The following is a 20,567-nucleotide window of genomic DNA, read 5'->3' as shown; positions in this document are numbered from 1 at the left end:
GATTGCGTGTATATCGTTTACAGAACTGAGAAAATGTAACGAATTCATAAGTCGACGTAAATAATGATTTCCAGCGAAGATTTAACGAACTATTAATATCTATGTCCTTTTATGAATCAGTCTTTTTATTTAAAATCATTTTTTTCGTTTGCCACCCAAATTGTCTTACATAGCATATTACACTTATATTTTCTTATAGTCATTTTTTTTCATTGGTCTTTTATGATCATTATATTCGTTTCTTAATGAGAAGATTTATTGGTGGTGGTGAGATAGTAAAACCATCGATACCTGATAAATCTGGTTCTGGATATTCTGGTGCTATGGAGAAATGGAATCTCTGCAGCATGCAAGCATTTATCAAAAAGAGAAAATTTTTCGCTAGAACCTCGCCTGGACATCTTCTGTGACCTGCAAAAAAGAAATAGAATATAGAGTGAAAATATAGTAAGGGATAAATTTAAAATAACATTCATATTACAAAATACCTAATCCAAATGACATAAGCCAAGGGTTGTCGCAATATTCTCCCTTCTCGTTGATGAATCTTTCAGGACGAAAAGTTTTGGGATCACCCCAATGATTCTCATCCATGTGAACGCTCATTAAATTTGCTAATAAAATGGAATTTTTTTTTATATCGTATCCTAACAAAGTTGTATCGTTCATAGCTCGATGAGGCACCGAAGTCGGTCCTACATTCCCCATTCTTCCTACTTCCGCCAGAGTTGCTTGTAGGTATGGAAGTCTGAGAGATATTAATGAAAACAATAACTCATAATTATGGATGTATCGCCTAGATTTCTATTATGTTCTAGATCACTTAGTTCTCTCGATTATTATTCATCGAATACATTGATGTAACAATTATATACCATTCTATTTCTCCTTCTTCGAATTATTGTAACTTTTATTTGTACTAAAGTATGAGGATTATAAAATATCGGTATAGATAATAGAAAATAATAAAATACCGATTTCTATATGCGAGACGAGGTGAAATATCTTTGCCAAAAACTTCATCCAATTCATCATGTATCTTCTTTTGTACATTTTGATTTACAGAAAGAAATGCGATCACGAAACCAGTGGTACTGCTGGTTGTCTCGATCGAGGCAATAAAAAGATCTCTAATGAGTGCGATTAAATTTTCATCTATAAACAATTAATATCGATTTTACAATACAGGATAATTGTACATGATAATCAGATTAGAAATGTTAAAGAATTAATAGGACATACATTTAGGTTAATACCATGTTTCAATAATAAAAAAAAAACAGTTTTACCGTTGAAGTTCGACGATGAAGATAAATTGGAGGAGCATTGTGTTTGCATCTCTTTTAGATAAATGTCGATTAAGTTTGTTGGTTCATTTTGCATCTCAGTCTCTTGGTGTTCCGTTATTATTTTCTATGATAAAAAAATTTTTTATATATGCATCTATTTTAAAAATTAATTTATAAAATTATAGATATTACTGGATCTTTTATTGTATTACTTTGAAATATAGCCACAGTCGATTTTGCCGTTCTTGCAACTGTGTATATCCCGTTAAACGTGGAAAAATATATCTGAGAAAAGGCAGTTGACTTATTATACTACCGGTTATTCTGGAGCTTCTTGAATTTTCATTTAATATCGCGATAGCCTCCATCAATTTCGGATCCTCTTGATCTAATTGAAATCTAAAAAATGTACAATGAGGAATGTCTAATAAAATGTAAGTATTTGTTTAAAATTAAATTCTTACTTCGATCCTGTGACAAGAAACCAAAAACTGGCTATAACTGTTACCGAAACGAGATCGTATATATTTGTTATTGGTCCTTTTTCTGCTAATTCTTCGATTATTTTTAACAAGGTAACAATATCCTCCAGTATCATATCTTCCATGTTTGCTTTATCGAAACCAAGACGTTTCAATGTTTTTATTGTAAATCTATATTAATTACAGAAATTTATAGGTTAATGAAACATTGTTTTAAAATAAATATTACCTTCTATGTTCTGACCAAATTTTCCCATCGGTAAAAATTAATCCTCTTCGTTCACCTCCGGTTCTCAATCGAATTTCTAAGCTATCTGGTCTGCCATCAAATTCCGCTCGACTGAGCATCTCGATGATAGCCTCACGTCCAGAAATAATTATAAATGTATAACCGAATCCAAGTTGTAAATGCACCACTGGTCCATAAATTTTTGCCAAATAACACCAGGTATGAGCTTGGAATTTAGTTTTCTTCACTAAACGCTTAATGTCTAATATATTTCCGATTATTGGTAATCCTCGTGGACCTGAGAGGTTTAATTATTTTAATTACGTTTATTCTATAATCCATTTCTTCGATAACATATTTATTTTATATATACATATATATTTTGTAGAATTACCTGGGGGAAAATTTCTTGACTTCTTTTGATCAATCATTATTTTAAAGAACAAGATGATTAATAAACAAATAACCAAGAACCACATTTTCAATGATTTTACACTTCAAACTTCACAATTTTTTTCTTGTGTCGAGTAATTAACATAAGAATTATTCACAAAGAAAATATATATTTCACGTTCATGACATTTCTCGTAGCGACACGTTTTAAACTAAAGGCTGGCGAAGAAAGATGTGGATGAAAAATGTATCCTTTCACCAGTAGATTGGATAAGAGTCTGTCCGGCTCAAGGTTTCATATTGCGTATCATAACTTTCTTCCGTGCACTTTCCACTTACGTATAAACCGTTGCGGACATTTTGCTAACGTTTATTCAGTTATACAAAATAACGCATATCATAACTTTCGTTTATTCAGTTACAGTTATTTAGTCAAACCATTGTGGACATTCTCCTAACGTTTATTCACTTACACAAAATAACGCGTTCTTATCAATTAGATTTATAATATTTACTTGGGAAAAAACACGATTCTTATTGAGTAAAAGAAAATTAAACGACGGTATGAAGATTAAAAATATAATTTAATTCATAACTGTTAGTGTTGATATTAAAATACCGTTAAATGAATATTTTCCAAATTATCAGATTGCAAAGAAATTACAATGAATATTTCTTTTTCTATTTACATGAAAATCTAATTTAAAAATCACATTAAACCGAAAATGATATTAGAATCTGATGGCATAAAATTGTAAAATGCAATATAATATATACAATATAATATTCATTGTTAACTAAAAGAATTACAGAATGGATGATTGATTTGAAAAATCCAAAAAGAAGACTAGAGATTAAAGTCAATTCCATAATGTTATATATTCGCTGAAAGCCACGGAGTCCAATATAATAGAAAAATCTAAAGAAAACGTCGAATTTGGAAAGATTATGTCTCTTTCGTTTCAATGATCTTGAAAACATCTATAAGCTTATTTGATAATTTCGTATTGGTTGATTCCATTCTTAATACGTTACCGGTATTACTTATTTTGGTCGGCTCAATTGTTTCAGTTGATATAAGCGAAGAATTGGTGAAATTAAAATGGATGATGATATTTATATATTCGCTATGTTGAACTTATTTTATATAAAATTTGATCAAAATTACGTTCTAATACATATCAAATTTATTTTTATTTAATCTGCATGTTCTAGTATTATAAGCATTAATAGTTAGAAGTTATATGATAATAATATAATAAAAGTAAATATCTAATGGCAAGATATTGACAGGTGACAATTTATTATAATTAAACTTTTTAAATTCAATTATATTTTTAGAATCAACGCACATATATTGTGTATTATATATTATATATTACATAATATAGAATTTATTTTCTTTTTTTTCTATTATTATGATTTTCTAAAATAAAATTTATTTACTATTTAGGAATTGTAGTAGATTGGCAAACATAAGCTGTGCGCAACACACATAATTTTCTCATAGGATCGAAAATTGTTTGATTTGGACATTTTAATATCTTTTTTACATAACCGTTTGTCTCCCAGTAACACAAGTAATATCTTTGACAAGTTGGATCATTGATAGGGAATCGACCTGAGCTTAGACACTCATTTGGATTGACTGTCGTTGATATCATGCAAGAAGTACTCTGTATTGGTAATACACATGCCTCTTTATACATATCGAATACTGTGCCAACGGGACATTTGAATATAATAGATTTTAAATCCTTAGTGCACATGTAGTAGTATTGACAATCGGTATCACCCAAAGGAAAGAATCCAGGTTGAGTGCACAAAATTTGAGCTTTTACTGAATCAAATATCAAAAGATTTATCAAGAAAGCTTTAAAAATAATGAGAAACGCACCCATTTGTATTTCTGATCGTTACGATTGTTGCAGCTTAATATCGAATATACTATACTGATTTCATTTCTTTCAACTGTTTTATACGTCGTATGTTTTATTTGCTTTATCACTTATCTTGTTTTAGCTCGATCTCGTACTATTTGATCATTGGTATATTGCTAACAAAGTAGATCAAATTCTAAGAGAAAGAAGAGATAACGTCAACGACGTTATTGGGCGAAATTTGTCGTCAACGTAAAAAAGAAAGTCTCATTGTTAGACAACTAGATTTAATTCGTGCTCTAGCTAAAAATTACGATGAAACGACTTTCGATCACGTACCTGTGTCACCGACGATCAATTACTATTATAATTTCGCAAGTTTTGTTCGTTCTCCGACACTGTGAAATATTTATAACGATGCATGTTATTTAAATAGATATGAGCGTGGTCGCATAAATAATGTGTCTTTGAGATGTTTGAAAATATCAAGTAACACGTATCTAAACGAAATATTTTTTTAGGAATATTACCGAAGAAATGAATGAATACGAAGATATCACAATTAAATAAAAAGATTCATTCACTAATATTCTTAAGAACAATTAATTTGAAAATTATAATGTACGTTATTCATCGGCCTTCGCATATTTGACTTTTTTTAAAAAATCGTAAAAGATAACGAATGATTAAAGATGCAGCAAAACTTTCCATACTCGAATCAAAATAGCGAGACAAAACTATTCAGATAATAGAATTTTCAATTTTCGAATAATAGAACAATGAATTTTCTGTTGTTAAACTTTATGTATTTCCGCTTAGTTGTCATTATCACACAATTAAGCTCTTATCACTGTATCAAGCTATTAAATTCATACTACATTATAATTAAAATTCGTTTTATCGAATAGAAAAAAGTTTACACATATATAGTATAAAAAATGTTTACATTTATATTATATGTTTTTCTTTATTATATGTAGACAATTTATGTTTATTATATATAAAGTATATGTATATATATATAAATATGTATTTGTAATAGAAATATCTGTTGTTAAGAGATATACTATTCGGATATTTATAGAATATCATTATATTCTGATAATGAACTTTCGGATATGGAAAGTTTTACTATATTTTTCAAAAGTAAGAAAAAAAGAAACCTATTGAAATAAAATATAAACAACGTTACAAATAAAATAATAATTTCATTGTAAACATTTGAAAAGATATAAAACTCATTATAAGTCCTTGAATCTTCTTAGCTTGTGTCTCGTGACATCGAGACTCTTCAAGGATCCTAGTAACCCATTTAGCCGGGTGCATAAACATAACGTGGTCGCGGAAAGACTCTCGTGTATGCAGACTCGATCGACAAACTACGAAGGAGCCTGGAACGTGCCGATGTTACGCGCGTAGAGCATTAAACCCGGTTAGACTTTCTCGTCGCTTTCTGGCGATTTTGTATTCCGCGGATTCACCCTCGATTTCCCCCTCATACGTAAAGTTGCGTTGTTTTAACGTTCTGGATCGTCGTACGTTTCACCAACGACGAAGACAAATGACGGTAATTCAAAGATTTCAAGGCTTTTGTTCGAGGAAGAGGAACTTCGTTGATGTAATTAAAGATGTCTCAAGAATAAAAATTATTTGTGTACTTTCGATAGATTTTCATTAAACGCGCATAGACGTAAGAGACTTTTAATTCATGTAACTTGTAACTATTTGTTTAGTTATTGTTTGGAGTTATTCCTTTTTTTTTTTCTTTCAACAAAAGTTCGGTATCAATGATTTAAACAGTTAAAATTTATATTCTATGGCTTGTCGAAAATTTACGATTACGTGAGCGTGGTACTAAAAAGGACACTACCTCAAAAGCGAAAGTTATCAGCCAGTAAATCTTTTTCGAACAGGTCAAATATCCTTAAACTGAGATTTTTAATGTAAGCCTTTCGACGATTATTCTTACGTCGAATTATTTTAACTAAGAGAACACAAAGATGCACATGTATTTTGTATGAATTTATTTATTTTTTTTTTTTTTTTTAATATTATACGGACAAATGTAATAAATATTAAGATTTATTTTTTATATCTACTCGGATAATATAATATGTTTTCTATTTTTCCACTGTATTGTAATATTTTTACATTGCTAAGATCTACGAAGAGAACTTTTTGTTTTTAAGATAAACGAAACGTTACTTGGAAACATATCTTGAAGAGCAGGTAAAATTTTTTTCTCGATCCTTATTCAGTATTTTAGCAAGGGTTCAGCAGGTAAAGATGTCAGGTACAAAACCATTGGAAAAGCTATCGATTATGCTGAAAAGAATGGAAAATAGTATCTGTAGGTGGTCGATGACGAGATGAAACATTCCTGATACGAAGGTTAGAAAAGAAGAATAAGAGGGAGGAAAAGATGAAAGGAATGAGGGGAGAAGAGCGAACGTATATAAGTCACTCGTACATAAGAGACTCCAATGGACTCTCTCTTTGACCCTGGTCAAGTGCACACCTTTCTTCTCTCTTTTTCCCATTCGCCTCCCTCTCCAAAGTGTTCCTCAGTCAGTCGTCCTCCTCCATGGTGCTCTTCCATCCGTAGTAGTCCTTCTCTTCCTGTCGTTTCTCCGCTCTCGTTGTAGCGTCACTCGTATCTCGTCTCGCGTCGATACTCAGTATAGTGTGTTGAATACTTACGATGGGACACTGACTCACTTTTTATACAAAGTACCGTATATTCTTATTCATTTTCACTTTTTCTTTTACTTCTTTATCGCGAGTTAAAGAAGATTTCTTCGAAGAAGAAGTACCTTCTTTCGTCATTTCGTTTTTCATTGAGGTGTGATATGCTGAGGAGAAGAAGATTCTGAGAGGTAGAAGGAGAGAGAGAGAGAGAGAGAGAGAGAGAGAGAGAGAGAGAGAGAGAGAGAGAGAGGGACATTCGTCGCGTGAGTGTTTTTTGTTTTGTTTTAATTATCTCAAATCTTTTTATTATATGTTCACAATGTTCTTATGAATTGAAATAGATATTATCTAGGTATACGTATTTAATAGGTATTAGCATAAGAAAAATTAATATTTCAATTTAAATCAAATTTATTGATAGCAAAATATTTTCTAGTCGGAAGTATAAAGAAAATAACAAGTTTCTTCTTTTGTGTTTCTTTTTTTAGAAAGGAATTCTCCTTTGTTAAAGACCGAAATATGTCACTTTTCGTTTGCAGAACTAATCCAACTCCGTTATCGATGGACAAATAAAATTTCCAAAGATAGGAACATGTTTAATAACGTCGTTAAAATCTTTACCGGATATCCTTCTTTTTATTTATAATTTCATATATTTCTTGAATATAATGCTTAAATATAAGCACAATAAAAGAATTATAATATAATCATTGTTTTGGATCGTATTTTGGTACAGTACTTTCTCTTCATTTTCATTCATTGCAATCATTAGAATTTAATACTTTGCCAATTTGTCGAAACAAATAATATCTTTTCTTGATAATTATATTCATTATCTTTCTTTGAAACATAAGCTATAGTTTTTAAGAAGGGAACATGAAGAGTACACGCGCTTGATTATATTTTCATACGTTTCACCAAGCCTTGCGGCCTGTCATTAGACTCGATAAACTCGGCGAAGATCATCGTAGTTAAAGCGATTTTCGTTTTTCTCGAAGCAAAGAGATGACATGTGCCGTTTCACTCACCGACATACGTCGAAATAGGACATTGAGAGAGGAAAAAGATAATAGTTAACTCTCCCCTTGCCCTCTCATCTGTACTTGCTTGTAATTGTCTTCTTTAGTTCGCGTCATTTCGTTAAAGAACCGTTAGACCGTTCTTGTCTTCTCTATAGAGATCTGATTTTCACTCACGGCTTCCCACGTTATTCGCGCGATAAAATTTCGGATCTTCATCGTAATTATTGTACTCAGAAGATAGTTCACTTTTATATTTCGATTTAGGAGAACGTTCAAGATCAAAGAGAATACTTTCATTAAATAAGTTTATTAATATACAAAGTACGAGAAAAGTGATCGGTTCGTTAGTTTCATTGAAACTTATGGATATTAATGCAAAATTGTTCTTCAACTACGTTCATTAAAGTATCAACGCCAAGGATTAATTTATGAGTTTTTAGAAACGCAATATTAACGTTTTATGATGTAGATTATCGAGAAAACCGATAAAGTCTTTCAGATGAGATAGTAATTTCGTTCAAGAACATTGGCTAACGTCCTTTAACAAAAAGATTACTTGTAAAATAATAATTCTAGAAATAGTTTTGAAACGAAACGAACAAAAAGATATAATAAATAATATATCATTTAATAAGATAAAAAACATAAATGGTTATGTTAACGTTATCATAGTTATTATCAGTGGTATCTCTCGATTAATGTCGGTCGAATCGTTCAAGACTTTCATGTTTGGCGCGCAACGATGAGAGATACACGTGGTCACACGTATACACACATGCAAGGCAACGCGTCACACAGATTACATACACGCACGTTACATCGTCTTTTCTCCCCGTAGGTCGACTCTCATAATCCCCACAGTCCACTTACCTACATTGTCGACTCGCGTGCACGTCTACACACACACAAATACAAAACTTCTTGGTTTCTATGAATATCATGAGCTTCTCTCCGGTGAGATTTCAAAGTGTTTCGCGATATTCGATCACGATTTCATTCTCGATTAAAATACAATTTTTTCATTTAATATCTTCATGACAATTCGTTTCTTGAATTCGTTGATGTCATACAATCGAACTGTCTTCGAATAAAATCTACAAAACGATAAAATATAATTAGTGTTTTCTTCAATTTATTTTTTTTTTTCGATTAAATTCAATATTAATTATTTACTTTGAAACTTCTGTTCAAAAAAGTAATTAAGAATAGAAATCACAAAAGTCTTCGTTTCATTTCATTTAAGAACGTAGAAGTTTTCGTTGAATGTTCGAACAGTTCATTTAAATCAGATATTCGACGTTCGAAGAAAAGAACATAGATGAGGAAGAAGGAACAAGTTGGGTCAAGCGGAACGAATCAGTGAAATCTTGTACTTAGCACATTGAAATTGCGATACTATAACGTGCGATTCTCTTTTAAGCCATTGTAAGTTAAAATTGCTATTAATGCGGTAAAAAAATAAAAAAAAAGAAAAAAGAAACCATAAAAGGGAATAAAGCCGTTCTTATTCAAATTTGCATTTGCATTGTGTAAACGTATAAGTGATGTCCCTATGAGGGCGCAGTTATCGTATATAGAATTCAATCTATTCTTCATTTATATATTTTCTTCACTTTCCTATGTCGCTTCCGGTTTCTTCAAGTCAAAAGACATTAGCCTGTGTGTCAAAGTGAGCGCGCGCGCACGACTACTCTCGTTCTCTCTCGTACGGAGCGTGTGTGAGCTCTCTTGACACGTAAATGGTACATGAAGCTTGCCAAGAGAGCCATTCAATCTGCGTCGTGTGAGAAAGTCTCAAAGCCTCGGCCACGAATCGACTCGTTCTCGATCTACACATCGAATATATACATACATACATACATATATACATGCAGCATATATAACAGAGAGATTCGTTTTCCTCGTAGCCTTTGGTGTTGAGATCATTCGTGCACGTTGTTTCTTTTCTGCACGAATAGAAGAGGAGGAAGTAGTGTGCGAATAGGCGAAAGGATGAGAATTAGGCATCTCGGGAAATATTCCTTGGTTTTCAGGTTTAATTTATTTATTTATGTACGGGATATGAATGCAAGTAAGAGAAAAGTATATGACGATAATGAATAAAGATAGAATATATTTACTTAAAGTAGAAAGTATAAAAATAATTAATCATATTAAGATAAATGCATAGGTATACATTAATACAATATTAAATCATTTGTGTAATGTGTCATGGGTTTATTCTAAAAAAAATTATGAACGCTCGTTGTATGAAAGGATCCTAAAAATGAAATAATATTCGAAGAATTCTTTGAAAGAGTTGTTCTTTAAAAGCATTCATTATATTTTTCAAAATTATAATTATCGATTTGTAAAAGATGTATCTGTGAGTAGGAAGAATTGTTTAGTTCCGTGTATGGCACACATGTTCCGTGAATATTCGAAATGATTCTCACGGAGTGACCCACTTATTGTGACTATACTCGTGTGCTACGTTGTGCCATTGACTGCTACGAGATATACTCATACATAATTTTTTAACGTGTAAACGTATAAACGAACTTTCATAAATTTCAAACGTACCAAGTGTTATGCGAAATACATCGTGTATATATATATATATATATATTGAATCGTATTACTTTATCTTGCATAGTAATGCAGGCCATTTTCGCAATCATGTTGTAAGCGTTACATCGCAAAATGAGATCCACTTTTGAGATATAAGAAGATCGATGCGTTTCAAATTGCAAAAACCATACAAGAGATTCTCATGCAGGTGTCACGTATTTTATAGGTATACAGTAGGAATAAGGACGCTTAAAACTTTATTTGAATGCTTTCTTTCTAGGCCCCGATGTTCTTAGTATTGTTGACATGTGTCGTTGGTACACTTTCATTAGCCGGCAATGATCGAGGGGTTCCAAATTTGGTACAACGAAATCAAAGATACGCCTTGAGCGAATTTTTGATCCCACCACCACTACCACAACTGCCATCACGCGTATTTCCCGGAGGAAGGACTGGACGAACTACTAATCCACATCCTGCTGAATCTCCTGGTTATTTCTCAAAATTCATAAGTTGGTTAAATCCGTTTACAAGTGGTACTACCGTGGAAACGCCTTTACTTCCACCTCCTGAAACGCTCCATCCGCCAAAGTTTGTTCAATCACATGTGCCACCACTACCACCATCGGGACAACCACCTGGATTGCCATTAGCAACGTCTCAAGTTTACAATGCACTACCACCACCTGTCTTTGACAGACTACCATTGCCCCAACCGCCGTCTCCCGCAGATATTTACAACAAACTAAATCCACAGGCCAAAAACAAGAATTGTAATCCGTGCAACAAAATTCCTTGGTTACCCATGAATCTTGGAGGAGCTTACCTTCCTCCAAGCAATCAAGATGGACATATTGGAGTTGTGACTGGAGAATATCTTCCACCGAGTAATCACGGACTCGTTGCTGCTGCATCTCAGGAGGTCAAAATACCAGACTTTTTTTATGCACCATCTTTACAAAACGGAGAAATTCCATCGATCGGACCTCTACCGAATCCACATTTGTATCCAGGTCCTATGCCTCCTCTGTTCAAAGCAGAAGTGTTTGATTATCCTGCACGAACGAATTATCCTACTAAAGGAAATTTACAACATCACGAGGTACCCGTATCGACTGTTATTGAAACAAGTCCATCGTTGTCTTTAGGAATATCAAACGATCAAACGAACAATTCCGGTGATAGGAATTTAGGAATTCCTCAAGAAGGACAAACCATTTTTGAAAGTCATCAAGTGTCTGGTTCAAGTCATACTGAGTTCGGTAATCAAGGATATGGTGGAGTTCAAATAGACTTGTTTTCTAGTGCTTCTCATGAGAATCAACAAGGACCCGTGGTTTATCCAAATCTTAATAAAGAAAATGATGCAACGTCGATTAAAGAAAATTTTGATGAGTCCAAGATAAACCAATTTACAGAACCTAATGCTTCCGGTAATTTCGAGCATACAAATTTTGGGAATAATCAACAATTCGTTGATTCTTCTAGATTGGATTTTCAAAAAACCGATCAGACTGTTCCTTCATCTGTAATAGGAAACGATCATTATGTTTTTGGAAATACAGAGTTGGGACAGCAAACCTACAATAGTGATATCTCATCTAGTATCGGTATAGTTAAAGATTCCCATGCATCAGGTACTGATGGATTTTCCAATATAGGAAATCCAATATATTTTGAAGAATCGCCATTGACAGATCTAACGAAGACGAGCGAAAGTCGTACTGATTCGCCCTCGATATCTTCTCCTTCTACCTTCATTGATCTTGATAGAGAACAAAATTCTAAGGCAACTTTGGATTATGAATCGAGGCCGAATTCTTTCCAAGTACAACAGGAAATTAATCGATTAGGATTATTGGGTGGTAGTAATGATAGTTTTTTGAATTATTCGACAGAAAGTAATGTGATCAAAGACTTATTTAGAATTGACAAAATTAATGAGCAAACATGGAGAAATACTAAACCGACTACTTTGACTACCGAAGGTTTGCAGAATTTTGATACTTTATTCGTAGCACCACAAGCACAATTAACTGATTCTTGGTCAGTCGTTTTGTCGACGACAATGAGGACGACACAAGATGAAACTTTGTTAAATAATTTAGAGAAAAACAAAGATACAAATAAAGAAGATCATAGTTTACAACAGTATGGAGGAAAGAGAAATAAACAGGTACAATGAAAATGACGATAATTTGTTATGAACATAGAAAATTGAATTTGATAAATTGAATGTAATATTTTCTTTTCTTTTAGGTACAGGTAATAATTCCATATACGTCGCAATATACCCCATTACCTTTCCATACGTCCTATGACGATAAAGATAATGTGGAACAAACTCAACAACGGACAGTATCTTTCGTGGACGTATCGAATCGTGACAACTATGTCAGTGAAGAGTCTAGAAGCGAGAGTAAAGTGATAAGTCTTCCAGAAACGGTGACAGTTTCCAGCAATTTGAATATTTTGGATGATCATACGACGAAAGTTGTAACAACGACAACTGAAAGTGTCTTTAATATTAGTACGAAGAAAGTTAACAATTCAATAGACGTTCATAGATTACAAAAGAATATCGACAATTGGACGATACAGGTATGTATCTTGTGTTAAATCCATGGAAATGAAAATATTAAAATATTAAAATTTTAGTTTTTGAAATTAATTTTTTTTTTTAATATTTAAATCGAAACCTGTTTGAATTTATAATTAGGAATATTCGCGAGGAACCACTTTTAGCACGATCTTACCCAGTTCTTCTCGTCCTTATCTGCAACCATCGAAAAAAATACCTAACGAATATTTCACGACAACGGAATCTGGCGAACATGTGAACGGTTTGAATGATCACGAAGAAAATGTAAAATCTTTTGCATTGGCTGGATTCAGTTTTAACGATATCGAGGATGAAGGACCTAATTCATTCGAAGAATCTAGGATACAGGTGATATTATCGATTAATTATTACTATGAAAAATGAATGAGAGAAATTAAAATAGTTATATCGTAAATGATCAACTGAGAGAATTTTTTTAGACCATACACGTTGAAAATCCAACAACCAAAGCGGAATTTAATACGTCGAATGTAAATGAAAATAACTCGAACGTGACCACGAAGAAACAAGAAAGTTCTTGGAAAACTTTTCCGGTATCGATTTCGACGGTAGATAAGGAACGAGTCTATGTTGTGACTCCTCAGACAACTACAACGGTTGCAACCGAGCGTCGCGAGGAGGAAAATAAATCGAGCACGAAGAGCTCAAAGAAAGGGAGCGTAGTCTATTCGAAGAGCATCAAGAGTAAGCAGGATGAGTTCGAGAAAATAGAGAGAGCTTATCAAGTTCTACCGCAGGCTGTAAATAATTTAGCTGTGGCTTCCACGGGTCCGGAAACCCTTCCTCTATGGGGAATAATGGAACACGAAGAGTTTGCCTTGTTAGGCCAAAACGAAGACGAGAACAATGACGATGAGTCAATAGTGGCGCCTATCCTTTATGCCGGACATTCTAAGGTACTTTTTCTTTTTATATTATATGTGAAAGGTATCTTTTCTTTTATTGTGATTTTTTGATTCTCCTAAGATAATTGTATGCTTGATTCAATAGGTATATAATTATAATAATAATAATTATTATTATTATTTAATGATCGACTTGTTCTTTTCTTATTATTTTAGGTTTCACGGGCTAGGCGATGACTAGATAAAAGACTTTCGATTGTATAAAGATTTTTCATACTTCTGTTTTGTCGCTGATATAACTTCGTACATAGATTAATAATATTTGCGATAGATAAGTAATATTTGTGATCGTCGAGGAGCATTTTTAATTATCAAGACTTTCCGGTCGATGCAAAGAAGAAGAAGTCGGTCAGGCGCCAAGTCAAGAAAGATGAAGAAACCACAATTTCTCATGTGCGAGATATTTAATTAAAGGGACATCGATAACTAATTAATTTAAAAACTAGTGTTAAACGAATGTGTGTGACTGATAGTGATTGATGATATGAGAATACTAAACACATCGTGTTTTGTTATTTTCTATCAGCTCATATGGTAATATTCATTAGTTATTTATCTTTGATATGTATAAAATATCCAACGCCAGAACTTGCGAAAATAATAGTAAAGTATTTTATTTTTATGTTTAATATTTATTCACCACATTACATCGCATTTCTTTCATTCGTTTGCCAGTTAGAGATTTTCTCTCAGGGTCATTGAATTTTCATCCAATAAACTCATTTAGGATTTTTATCTTATTATATTATATTAATTTCTTTTGTATAATCGCACATATTTTCTAAGACTATTTCTATTTAATATTTGACGAATAAGAAAAACGAAGAAAAAAATTTTAAATATTCAATAAAAAATTCGACGATTGATTCTTCACTATTCACCTTAAGCCAACTGTTTTCTATTTGCGATGTGACTCGATTTTCAAAACGATTGCGTTTTACTTCAGAAAGTCACTTTCGCCGATTTCGAAAATCTGGACGCTAGCCAAAAGGTGATTCAGGTGATTGTAACTAAATATATCAACCGTGCGTGCGGCACATAAATGCATATCATGAAATTGATTTGACATCGGCTTTTCAGAATCGTATGGTGAAAGGAGAAAATACAGTATCCGGACATATTTGGAACGCATGAACGCACGTCTGTGCGTGATTTTACTACCGCATTGGAAAATTTAGAAGCGTACCTGCTAGGTCAGTACGAAGATTTATTTTAAATGGTAAATTATTAAAGATTCATTACTAATTATATATTATAATTCAGTTTTATTGCACAATCAACAATTATTTTAGCATAATCCATAATTCTATAGAAAGAACTTTTACATTTGACTGATTACCTTTGCAATTGACCTTTACAATTTATTAGAGTTTAAAGAAATTTATTAAAGTGGAGTGAAAAAATACTTATTTGGATGTAAAAAATTTCGTTTTTATTTCAAATTTAAATCATGATTTTACATATTAAAAAACAAGGAGAATTTTTTGTTGAATGTTTTTTGATTCTGATAGAAAAATCACACGTTTGTCGTCTCTTTTTGCACGTGAGAACCCGTTTCGAATAGACATGGGAAAAAATTATCTATTGTTTGTTTACGGCATCTCATTTCTTTATTTCTTGCTCGTAATTAGATCTATTTCTTTAGTAAAAGGGAATAGAACAAGGACACGACCTTAATTAAAGCCATTCCAACATTGCCTTTTATTTCTTTGTTAAAAAGCATAAAAGAACTTGAGAAAATTGCCAAAATAATATTTCGATATTAAATTAAAATATATCTTAATTTATGACCGAATGTACAGTAAAAACGATTCTATTATATTTCTAAATATTCTGTTCAATGAAATCCTGTTGTCTTTGTTTCAATCGCAGTTTTGTTCTTCGCAAAATGATCAACTCCGTTAGCCATAGAGTGACGGTCAAGGCCGTCATACTATTAATTATGACGATGCAGGGCGTGTAACTTCCCATTGCGTCTCTAATTATACCTACGGTACAAAGAATTCGTCACTGTTTTACGCTTTCTACTTAATCGTAACAGCAAAATTTGAACTATTTTTCCGAGGAAAATTTAATATAAAGGAATTCAACGGGATATTATAAACTATACCTAAACATGGCCCAGCACTTATCATGATGAATCCATTTACCGTCATCTGTATCGCAGAAGCATATGGTAGTCGATTAATCGGCACATAGCTTGGTATGACCAATGACATATAAACAGATCTAATCCCTTTGGCAATTCCTAAACCTGTAGCAACAACTATCACTTGTGTAAAAGAATGGGTAAATATTAAACCTGCATTAAAAAAAGGAAATATGAAAAAAAAATTTCGAAAGGTGTAGTACGTGAATAATAAAATCATTTAGTTATATCATATTAGATTATTAAAAAAATTGTACCTGTTCTGCTAATAATAAGTAAGATCAAACTAATAGTGTACATTGGTCTCGGTGTTTGATGAAGCCATTCTCCAAGATATGGAGCACAACATCGGAGAACAAGATCAACCGAGGCAATGGTGCTCATTATAATTGCGATTTCATTTGTTGATAAACCTCGGTCAGCCAGAATGAAGGGAGTCAATAAAGAGAAATTAATTTCCGCGAAAATGGCAATCGACATGCCAAACATTATATTGACATATATACGATCTCGTAGAAGATCGAGATCGTAAAAGGCGATTATCCATCGTAAAATTCGCACGAATCTCGTTTTCTTTTTTTGTCTGTTGGCATATTATTGTTACATTATAAACTACAATTTATAGTAATAATGTTTAAAAAAGTTTACGATAAGATAAATAAATTTAAAAGAATTTTTCATTCACATTTGACTTACTTTTCATAAGTATCGTTTTGATTCTTTATATTTGAATCATTTATCATTATCTCGTTATTTGGAATGTGATTATCTTCTTTTATACTTTGACAACTTTTCGCTTTTGACATTTTATTCGTACTACTGAAGCTTAAATTCTTTCGCAGAGGTTGGCAAGCTAGATCTTCATCGAAAATTTTTAGACTACTGTTGAGATTGATAGTATCTATGCTTTTCGCTGGAATAAAACAATAGAAATTATAGATAATTGTATTATGGATGATTGTGTAGAATTTTAGATTAAGAAATAATGAAATTTACTTGAATTCCACCAGTGATAATTTGACTTGGAACGTGTTTGATTACTTAATTCGTAATTATTAATCCACGTCCAACCATCAAGACTCATCTCTTTCGAAATGGCTAAAAGAAAAAAATAATGTAATCGTAATATTCTGGAATTATCAAGCTAAACGAAATAAGTAAATAATATTTGGTCTACAAACTTCTTGTCGTTTCTGAAAGCTGTCGCGATAATGGAGTTTCAAAACCATAAATGCTAATGCCTTCGACATCGTGATTGATATCTGTTATAGTTAGATTTTGATGCTTTTGTTGTTCTTCCATCAATGGCGTGTCATGAAAAGTATCTTCGTTCTCTGAAATTTCGTTTAGTGTATATTTCAAACATCATAAAAGAGCAAAATTTAAATGATCAATTCATGTTCGTTGTAATTAGAATATTCTTTATCAATTGTTTTCATTGAAAATAAAAGCAAATGAATAATTACCAACAGAGTGTTCTTTTTCTATGTTCTCGATAATCTTCTGCTTATCCTGATCTTTAACGTCTGATTGTTTTTTCATGTGCCATTTTATAGGATGTAACACCAAAGCGCCTATTACCGCGTTTAGAGAGTAGGAACCAAATATCAATAGCGTGCCCTATTTTGGAATTATTACTTTGTATTTGAATCGGAAACACTGCTATTAATAACAAAGCTCATTATCACGTTGCCACGTTGATAACTCTCATGAGGTGAAATTTAGATGCATGATTTTGCATAAATATTAACTAAAAGTAGAGTTTATATTACATTAAAGACTAAAGTAATTCAATACACTATTATAACTGATAATTACATAATATAAAACTGATAATTTCATAACAATTTGTAGCAATAAATATTTCTACGATGTTCTATATCGTTATCTGAAATACTATTAATGGATAATCGAAATAAAGACGTCGAACTATTGTTCGAAATAGAAACTTAAATTACCTGGGACCCGTACTTATGGAGCAAGAAAGTTGTTATTGGTGGCATAAAGATCGAACCTATACCCATAATAGTGATGGCCCAACCGGTTGCACGTCCTCTCTTCGTTGTGAAGTAGGTGTTGAGTGCGAGAGAAAAGGCCGATCCTGCAAGGTTCATTCCGACAGCTTAAAACGCAAACAAAATAAGATTATGAGAAGTACATCTTTGAAGAAGCACAAAGAAAAACAAAGAATTACTTACATGCTATCACACCGTACGTGATCATAATAAGAGTAAATGTTCTTGAGAACGTTGTTAGTATTATACCGATAGAATATAACAGAGAACCAGCGATGGCCACTTTTCTGTACCCAAAATATCGTAAAAGTGGACCATTGATTAAACCTAATATCATGCCAAATGCCGAGTTGGTACTAATGATAGTGCTGCTTTGTGTACCATTGATGTTTAACAATGGAAACAAATCCTTAAATATTAGACCTGAACCTTGCATGATAGGTATCATGGAAAGCTAAAAAGAGCTCTTAATAATTCAACATTCTTGAATTTGGAAATTATCATTTACGTATTCATAAAACTTACGCTATTAAATGCATATGCCATGACGATTATCCAACCATATCCTCCGTCCGGTGGTACAAGAGTAATCATTTTTATTAAGTTTTTACTCTTCGATCTTGTTTCTTTATCTGATGAAAATAAAAAAATGATCCATCTTCTGTACTAGCCTCGTTCTTCGCGCACCTGTTTTACGACTTTTTGTTATTTTGATCAAAATTTTTCAAATTTTTCGTCGATTTTGTTTTGTTTCTTTTTTTTTTCTAACTTGTTTCTTTTTCCTTCAGACCTTTCATTTCTTCTGACAACTATTGCTACGATGTAGTTATTTATAATGAATGAATCTCAGTTCATCCATCGTTTTGCAACTATAAGTAACACGCTTGGCAGTCAAGCGATCAATATTACCAGCTCATTGCTATGAGATAAGTGTGACTTTAATCTTATCTCGACACGGAATATGTTCTGTCATTCTCAGTAGATTATTGATAAATGACCTTCAGGAATAATGCTGGACGATTGAGATATATAATATTTTATAATTTATACTATCAGTAGATTTATTATGAATGTTAATTATGTTTTCCTAAATGATGAATCAACGTTTTAAAGTTGGAGTATAAATGAAGAAAAATTTCTTAATGTGCATATATTAGTTTATTGTATCATGTATTTACATACGTGCAATTAAACAATTAATATACTAGAGTGTCAATGTTACATTCTAGTTTGTAATTTTTTAAAATGATACACGTGACATTCTTTCGTTATGAATTGTGTCGTATACTTGAGATAATGATGTATAATAAATATATGCATCATAATCCGTTGTAATCCGTTATAATCCGTTTTATAAATTGATGTAGAAAGTGAAATTCGTATATTCAAAAATAATATTAATTAAAATATTTTAGCATAATTTATGTAAACGATGGCATATAGTAATTTCAATATGTTTATTTTTTATTATCATTATAACAGTATCAAAATTTGAGATGTGTATATAAAAACGTTAATTTAGGAGTATAGTAGCGTAATCAGATATAAGAATCACGTAACAAGAAATAAGGAATTATAGCTAGTTCCGATGTAAAATAGGAAAAATTATTTAATCTAAATGTTTAAAATCAAATTACTTATTAAAATCTTAAGTCACAAGTTCGACATATCAATTTTATAAAACAAAAAAGAAATAATCAATTTGGTTTTTGTTAAATGGATAATAGATTTATTTTTCATTTAATAATTACTTGATGTATTCTAATTAATTAGAATTAAATTTTTGAAAATAATCGAGAAATATTAGTGAGAAGCAGTTTTGCTTAATACAAGCACATGTATTAATATTCTTCCACGCCCTCTTTTATTTGATTTCCTTTCTTCTTTTTTCTCTTTCTAAGGTAATTCTCTATTATTTAAAAAATAGTTGTTAAATGCGTGAATGTTTAGACAGTGACGCATAATAGTATAATTTGTCACGTTTTCTATCTAACTGATAATAATTCCCAAGATAAGGTAAATCATTCCACTGACCAATTGTTAAATTCCACTGTAGCAGGTAATCTCGATAATAGCACGTACAATGGTTTCATCAGAGTTATGAAAAATGTTATTGTTACGAAGGCTATTTTCTAATATGGCTATTTTGTACGTAAGCTCAATATTTAAAAAATTTTTAATTCTTTTTTTTGTGATAAAATTATATTTAAAGAATTATGTGAACGATAGGATAAGTTTAAACGAATCGACATTAATTTGAGATATCAAAGATGTTTCCTGAATTAATTATATCTATTCTTAAAAAACTCTTTTCTTCAGCATCATAATATAGATTTTTGCTT

General features: G+C 31.8%; 3 protein-coding genes across 7 annotated transcripts; 1 reads left to right on the top strand and 2 right to left on the bottom strand.

Annotated features, from left to right (window-relative positions):
* Nucleotides 1-104: 104 nt before the first annotated feature.
* LOC124948965 (methyl farnesoate epoxidase-like) lies at nucleotides 105-4,338 on the bottom strand. The gene is made up of 9 exons (XM_047493390.1): nucleotides 4,291-4,338; nucleotides 2,395-2,861; nucleotides 2,001-2,298; nucleotides 1,754-1,942; nucleotides 1,502-1,688; nucleotides 1,290-1,413; nucleotides 975-1,155; nucleotides 489-748; nucleotides 105-411 (listed from the first exon to the last, which is right to left on the bottom strand). The coding sequence occupies exons 2-9, from the start codon at nucleotides 2,477-2,479 to the stop codon at nucleotides 230-232; spliced, it is 1,506 nt and encodes a 501-aa protein (XP_047349346.1). The 5' UTR covers nucleotides 2,480-2,861; nucleotides 4,291-4,338; the 3' UTR covers nucleotides 105-229.
* A 1,287-nt stretch (nucleotides 4,339-5,625) lies between these two features.
* LOC124948379 lies at nucleotides 5,626-14,925 on the top strand. 4 transcript variants are annotated; one of them, XM_047491900.1, is made up of 6 exons: nucleotides 5,626-5,840; nucleotides 10,814-12,709; nucleotides 12,793-13,134; nucleotides 13,253-13,483; nucleotides 13,576-14,052; nucleotides 14,218-14,925. In XM_047491900.1, exons 1-6 carry the CDS (start codon nucleotides 5,835-5,837, stop codon nucleotides 14,236-14,238), a joined length of 2,973 nt encoding a protein of 990 aa, XP_047347856.1. In that variant the 5' UTR covers nucleotides 5,626-5,834; the 3' UTR covers nucleotides 14,239-14,925. The 4 variants fall into 4 exon arrangements, with proteins under 4 accessions (XP_047347856.1, XP_047347860.1, XP_047347857.1 ...); XM_047491904.1 differs by lacking the exon at nucleotides 5,626-5,840 and adding an exon at nucleotides 6,636-7,224; XM_047491901.1 differs by lacking the exon at nucleotides 5,626-5,840 and adding an exon at nucleotides 9,137-10,054.
* Nucleotides 14,926-15,645: 720 nt separating this feature from the next.
* Nucleotides 15,646-19,138, bottom strand: LOC124948380. 2 transcript variants are annotated; one of them, XM_047491906.1, is made up of 10 exons: nucleotides 18,751-19,138; nucleotides 18,409-18,679; nucleotides 18,169-18,332; nucleotides 17,677-17,830; nucleotides 17,392-17,544; nucleotides 17,207-17,308; nucleotides 16,907-17,123; nucleotides 16,468-16,793; nucleotides 16,172-16,315; nucleotides 15,646-16,049 (listed from the first exon to the last, which is right to left on the bottom strand). In XM_047491906.1, the coding sequence occupies exons 1-10, from the start codon at nucleotides 18,817-18,819 to the stop codon at nucleotides 15,886-15,888; spliced, it is 1,764 nt and encodes a 587-aa protein (XP_047347862.1). In that variant the 5' UTR covers nucleotides 18,820-19,138; the 3' UTR covers nucleotides 15,646-15,885. The 2 variants fall into 2 exon arrangements, with proteins under 2 accessions (XP_047347862.1, XP_047347861.1); XM_047491905.1 differs by having other exon boundaries at nucleotides 16,172-16,363; nucleotides 18,751-19,137.
* Nucleotides 19,139-20,567: the final 1,429 nt, after the last annotated feature.

Source organism: Vespa velutina, chromosome 4 (genome assembly GCF_912470025.1).
Source record: "Vespa velutina chromosome 4, iVesVel2.1, whole genome shotgun sequence".
Taxonomy (NCBI): Eukaryota; Metazoa; Arthropoda; class Insecta; order Hymenoptera; family Vespidae; genus Vespa; species Vespa velutina.
The sequence above is the reverse complement of the archived record's forward strand: the minus strand, read 5'-3'. Positions and strand labels throughout refer to the sequence as shown.